At 39.0% G+C, this 5694-nt stretch overlaps 1 protein-coding gene across 1 annotated transcript; it reads left to right on the forward strand.

Moving 5' to 3' along the window:
- Positions 1–392: 392 nt before the first annotated feature.
- LOC128266073 (uncharacterized) lies at positions 393–4947 on the forward strand. Its single transcript, XM_053002347.1, has 6 exons — positions 393–542; positions 601–668; positions 1136–1370; positions 3264–3331; positions 3771–4002; positions 4925–4947. The coding sequence occupies exons 1-6, from the start codon at positions 524–526 to the stop codon at positions 4945–4947; spliced, it is 645 nt and encodes a 214-aa protein (XP_052858307.1). The 5' UTR covers positions 393–523.
- Positions 4948–5694: the final 747 nt, after the last annotated feature.

The raw sequence follows: 5694 nt of genomic DNA on the forward strand, positions 1-5694 counted from the left end.
TCTTCATGGGCGGCTTGTTTGTACATATGTAGTATACAGACTGTCTACGTCACTGATTAGATTTAATTAAAAAGCGCCGACTGTCTAAAGCTGGGTACTCGTAGTCCTTAATATTGACGGGTCTGTACCAAATATTATCTAAAACCCCATTAGGCAGATCGAACTTAGAACTGAGAACTTACTCGGAAAGCGCACGAACAGCAAACCACGTTCTACTTTCGCCCCCCATTTTGCAGGCCTCCCGTTTTATCCAAAGCTTCGCATTTTTTGATAGTGCTCATTTGTTTTCATACTCCCAAAGTAGCCTGGAAAACACCTGGTACAGTGGTAAAAGTTATATTTATAGTGGGCTACGCCTTATCATTCAGTATACTTCAAAAGTCGAAGCAGTTCAGAGCAAAGTATTTTTATACCTCTTACATCTTGAATCATAAAGACCAAATTTTTTTTATATTTTTTCGTTTTGTCGATCAAAATATAATCGGTTACAATTTCAACACTTCTTCTACAGCAAAATAACATCATGTCGCCTCCAGTTCGTGGTTAGATTTGAAATCCGGTATTGAGGTATGGCTAATGGACCTCTGATTTCTTTTATAGGTAATAAGGCCTCAAAGCTGAGGTCCGAGGGAAAAGTTGAAAAGCCCGCACCCATTGGTCCTTCTTGGGTGAGTAGGGGTGAATCATTTTAACGTGGTACTTGTGAATGCTAAACATTTTTCATATACTCTTACTTCCACCCGAGGCAGAGCCTTTAATCGTGACTCCGAAATCACCAGTCGCGATACCAGTCCCAGTCGCATCCCGACCATCCGCAGACCCAGATCAATCTCGACCAGTTGCATACCGATCCGCAGGCTTGCGGGTGGCCCGACGAGAAACACTTCCCCAGTTCGGGCCACTCACTTGGAGGCAGTAGCCAGTGTCAGTGCGTGTTTCCTTGCACTTGCTTCAAGCCTCCGAGAATACAGTGGGCGATCATGAACGTAAACCTGAAGTGGACCAGGACTCTGCCAAGCGGGCTAAATGTTCGCCGCGCCCAAGGGCTAAGTCAACGACGGAAGCTGGTGAGTAGCTGCTGACTCAAATCCCGATTTGAAAAATTTAATCTGTCTCCTGACCCTCAGTATTCAAGCCGTCCACGAGAAAGGAAAAATCGCATCAACGGGTAATCGAGTTGAACAAGGTGCGAGGCTTGGAGATGCAGCACAAAAAACTGGAGAACTTGCAGTCGGAGTTCATGCACAAAATCCGCACGTTGGCACCCCAAAAGCTTCAAGGAGTCTACAAGTTTGTGGCCGAGGTGGTGAACGAGAAGTGCAAAGTCGTGGTTCACGCCGACGATCTGCACCGATTGCCCAAGAATCTGCGTGAGCATATAGCAAATGCTTTTAATTCTCAAGCGGACTAAATGTTGGCCGCGCCCAAGGGCTAAGTCAACGACGACCAATTCCCTGCTCCACAAGCATATTTGCTAGCATCTGTAAATATGCCAATTCTTTGCTTAAATCCGGGTATTGTAACCGAGTTGTTTATTAATGCTGATTTAAGATGTTCGAAGGCGTTTTGGCATTCAGTTGTCCATTAGAATTTTACATCTTTCTTACATAATCTTGTTATGTGACGGGAATATTCAGCAACATTTTTTATAAACCGTCTGTAATAATTACAAAATGCAATGAATCTTCTAGCGCTGTCCGCATCATGTGGGACTGGATAATTTTGAATGACGTCGTATTTTTTGTCGTCAGGCAAGATTCCTTTATCTGTGCACTTATGTCCTAGAAAAGTGACTCCGTGCATAAAAAATTAAGTTTTTTCATAATGTAACTTTAGGTTGTGTTGCCTAAATTTCTCGAAAACTTCAGTTAAATTCTTGAGCATATGTTTTTCGGAACATCCTACGACTATTAAATCATTCATATAAAGAAGTGCTTGCGAAGGTTCCAATTCAGAGAAAGCTATAGTCATCATTCTCTGAAAAGAAGTTAGCGCTATTTTTAAACCGAATGGTAATCGCGTGAAGCGAATTCGTTTGGGCTACCCTAACGTTGTTGTTTTGACTATTGTTATTATTGCCATTGTTTTTTCCCTCACGGTTGTTTCCACCGCGGTTGTTTTCACCTCTGTAGTTGTTTCTATAATAATTGTTATTTTGGTTATTATTATTTCGGTTGTAACCGTTGTTTTGGTAATATCCGTTGTGTTGGTGATATTAGTTATTGTGATAGTTACTGTTTGCGCACTGAGCGCTTGTATTTAAATCACTAGTTGTAGGGCGAGAGAGGGAGCCAATAAAGCTTTCGTCTGTTCGCTCTTGCGAATTCGCCCCGTCTCTCGCCACTGTAGCATAAGTTAGGTTCTAAGAGAAATTATTGAAATATAATTGTTAGTGATCCATCGAACGTCATCGTAGCCACTCCTTTTCGTCGCGCTTTCGACATAGTTTTCACAAGTTTCGCAATTAAAATCGTCTCGAACTACTGCGTTCACAAGTTTTCGCGTTGTTAATACAAAATAGTATTAAATTTTCATGGTGACCCCGACGTGATCAGCAGTAGAGTTCGCGAGTTTTAATATTTTTTTCGGTGAAAAACTATAATCGCGTGAAGCGACATGAACAAACGGCCACCCGGCAGCGCGCACATAAAGTGTTCGTGTGTTTGTGACTGAGATGCAGCAAACGACAGCGAAAATAAGTTATTGGCCAAACGATATTAAACAATGTTAAAAACCGACATGCATACTCCGATTAAACGAATATCACGTCGGGGTCACCAAAATGTTTATGGGGAAAACAACCAAAATGCCACCCTTTAGTTTAGAAATAGAAATTAAACGCACGATAATTTCAATTAAAATTATTTCTTGATTTTATTAGTTGTGCTCGGAGTTGCAACGATTTTGTATAACTGACTTGCCAAAAGCTTGACTTCAAATTTGTGTACATGTTTTCGCTGTAGCTCAGCTGAATAGATAACGCGACAAATGTAGCGAGATAAGAAAAACGAAGAACAAAGCTGCATAACAGCCCTGCGTTTGCAGCGCACACCTTTGAGCATTTAACTAGGTGCTAGCGGTCTGCTCTAAACACAGGCCAAATTTTTTTTTTTTTATTTTTTCGTTTTGTTGATCAAAATATAGTCGGTTACAATTTTAACACTTTTTCTACAGCAAAATAGCATCATGTCGGCTCCAGTTCGTGGTAAGATTTGAAATCCGGTATTGAGGTATAACTAATGGACCTCTGATTTCTTTGATAGGTACTAAGGCCTCAAAGCTGAGGTCCGAGGGAAAAGTTGAAAAGACCGCACCCATTGGTCCTTCTTGGGTGAGTAAAGGTGAATAATTTTACCGTGGAACTTGTGAATGCTAAACATTTTCCATAGGCTCTTACTTCCACCCGAGGCAGAGCCTTTAATCGTGGCTCCGAACCCACCTGTCGCGATACCAGTCCCAGTCGCATCCCGACCATCCACAGACCCAGATCAATCCCGACCCGTCGCATACCTATCCTCAGGCTTGCGGGTGACCCGAAGTGAAACACTTTCCCAGTTCGGGCCACTCCCTTGGAGGCAGTAACCAGTGCCATTGCGTGTTCCTTGCCCTTGCTTCTAGCTTCCAAGAATACAGTGGACCAGGACTCTGTCAAGCGGACTAAATGTTTGCCGCGCACAAGGGCTAAGTCAACGACGGAAGCTGGTGAGTAGCTGCTGACTCAATTCCCGATTTGAAAAATGTAATCTGTCTCCTGACCCTCAGTATTACAGCCGTCCTCGAGAAAGGAAAAATCGCATCACCGGGTAAACGAGTTGAACATGGTGCGAGGCTTGGAGATGCAGCACAAGAAGCTGGAGAACTTGCAGTCGAAGGTCATGAACAAAATCCGCATCTTGGCACCCAAAAAACTTCAAGGAGTCTACAAGTTTGTGGCCTTGGTGGTGAACGAGAACTGCAAGGTCGTGGTCGCCGACGATCTGCACCGATTGCCCAAGAATCTGCGTAAGTATATAGCAAATGCTATTATTTCTCTTTTATCTTGTTCCTATTATTTAACATGTCCAAAAGTAGGCACTCAATTTTTTCCCGCATACTTTAATAACTTAACTAATCTGTGAAATATCTTAATATTAAGAGCAATCTTAATTTTTAAAATGGCTCCTACTTGTTTTTAGTCCATTATATAAATATATAAAATGTTTTAAATTATAATACATTTTCGAAATGAATTCCGAAAATAGTCGATTAAAAAATTACAAAAAAACAAGAAAGAAAGCAAACTTCGGCAAGCCGAAGTTCATATACCCTTGCAGCTATTGCAAATATTAAATATTTTTGAAAACATTAAAATTATGATTAACTTGAAGCTGTCATAATTTGCAGCTCAATTACAATTATGGTGTTTCGACATATTGTTGCTTCTTAATCACACAAAATGCAAATGTTTGTCCTTTTATTGGACTTCAGCCCACTTACACTCTTACCATCTTGGAAACTCTACTTTAGAACGTATTACGCAAGTAACTGATCTAGGTGTCCTATTTGATAGCAAGTTATGTTTCAAAAGCCATATTTCTGTCATCAACAACAAAGTGTTACAGTGTGTACTCTTTAAGTACTCTTGGTACTTGGTATGCAATATGTGTGCATACTACATCTCCTTTCTTTTGAAAAATAACGTAATAAAATGTAATAATAATTTATAAATGATTATTATAAAATGGAATCTGAAAGAACTGGTATTGGTTTTATTTTTTATATATTATTAGAACTTATTTGGTTGATCAGACCATTTCTAATTATTTAGTTGAAAATTATGAGTGAAAATTCTTTGGCCTATCCTAATGAACTGTTTGGTTTTTATTTTTATTATTTGAATTGAAATATATTGTTATCATTTTTTTCGATGCTTTCAACCTTATAGGGTCCAGTATATTTAAAGTCTAGCTTATGCCCTGCTTCATTTTTCAATAAAACCTGATCTCCTATTTTTATGCTTTCAACCCTATAGGGTTTAGTATATTTAAAGTCTAGCTTATGCCCTGCTTCATTTTTCAATAAAACCAGATCTCCTATTTTTATGCTTTCAACCTTATAGGGTTTAGTATATTTAAAGTCTAGCTTATGCACTGTTTCATTTCTTAATAAAACCTGATCTCCTATTTTTATATCAAAATCTAAAGTATTTTTGTCAGAGTTAATTTTTTGTTTTTGCTAATGAGCTTCTAACATTAATCTTGCTCTCTTAAATGCTTGTTCTAGTCTAAACTTAGATTCTTTAGCATAGTCTTCTATATTATTTAGGAGTTTCATCTTATCTATACTATTAAAATGTGTAGGTAAATTTGAAGTTTTACCAAAAACTAACTCATATGGGCAAAAGTCCTGTGCCATAGAGGGGGTTGTATTAAAACAATATACGAAGTTTTTTTGAGCCACACGTCCCAATCTGTTTTGTCAACTGAGATGTATGATCGGGTGAACTCAGTAAATGTTCTGTGGCTTCTCTCCACGGTACCTACAGTCTGATGATGATGTGCGGTAGAAGTTATGTTTTTGATAGTCAAATTTTTGCATAAATCTTCTGTTATTGAATTTTTATTTTCTTTTCCCATGTCCGTAATGAACGTCTTCGAATTAAAATCTTCAAATATAGCTTTTCCTACAGTATTTGAACTTTTATTCGGTATTGGT

This window comes from Drosophila gunungcola, unplaced genomic scaffold (genome assembly GCF_025200985.1).
Source record: "Drosophila gunungcola strain Sukarami unplaced genomic scaffold, Dgunungcola_SK_2 000282F, whole genome shotgun sequence".
Taxonomy (NCBI): Eukaryota; Metazoa; Arthropoda; class Insecta; order Diptera; family Drosophilidae; genus Drosophila; species Drosophila gunungcola.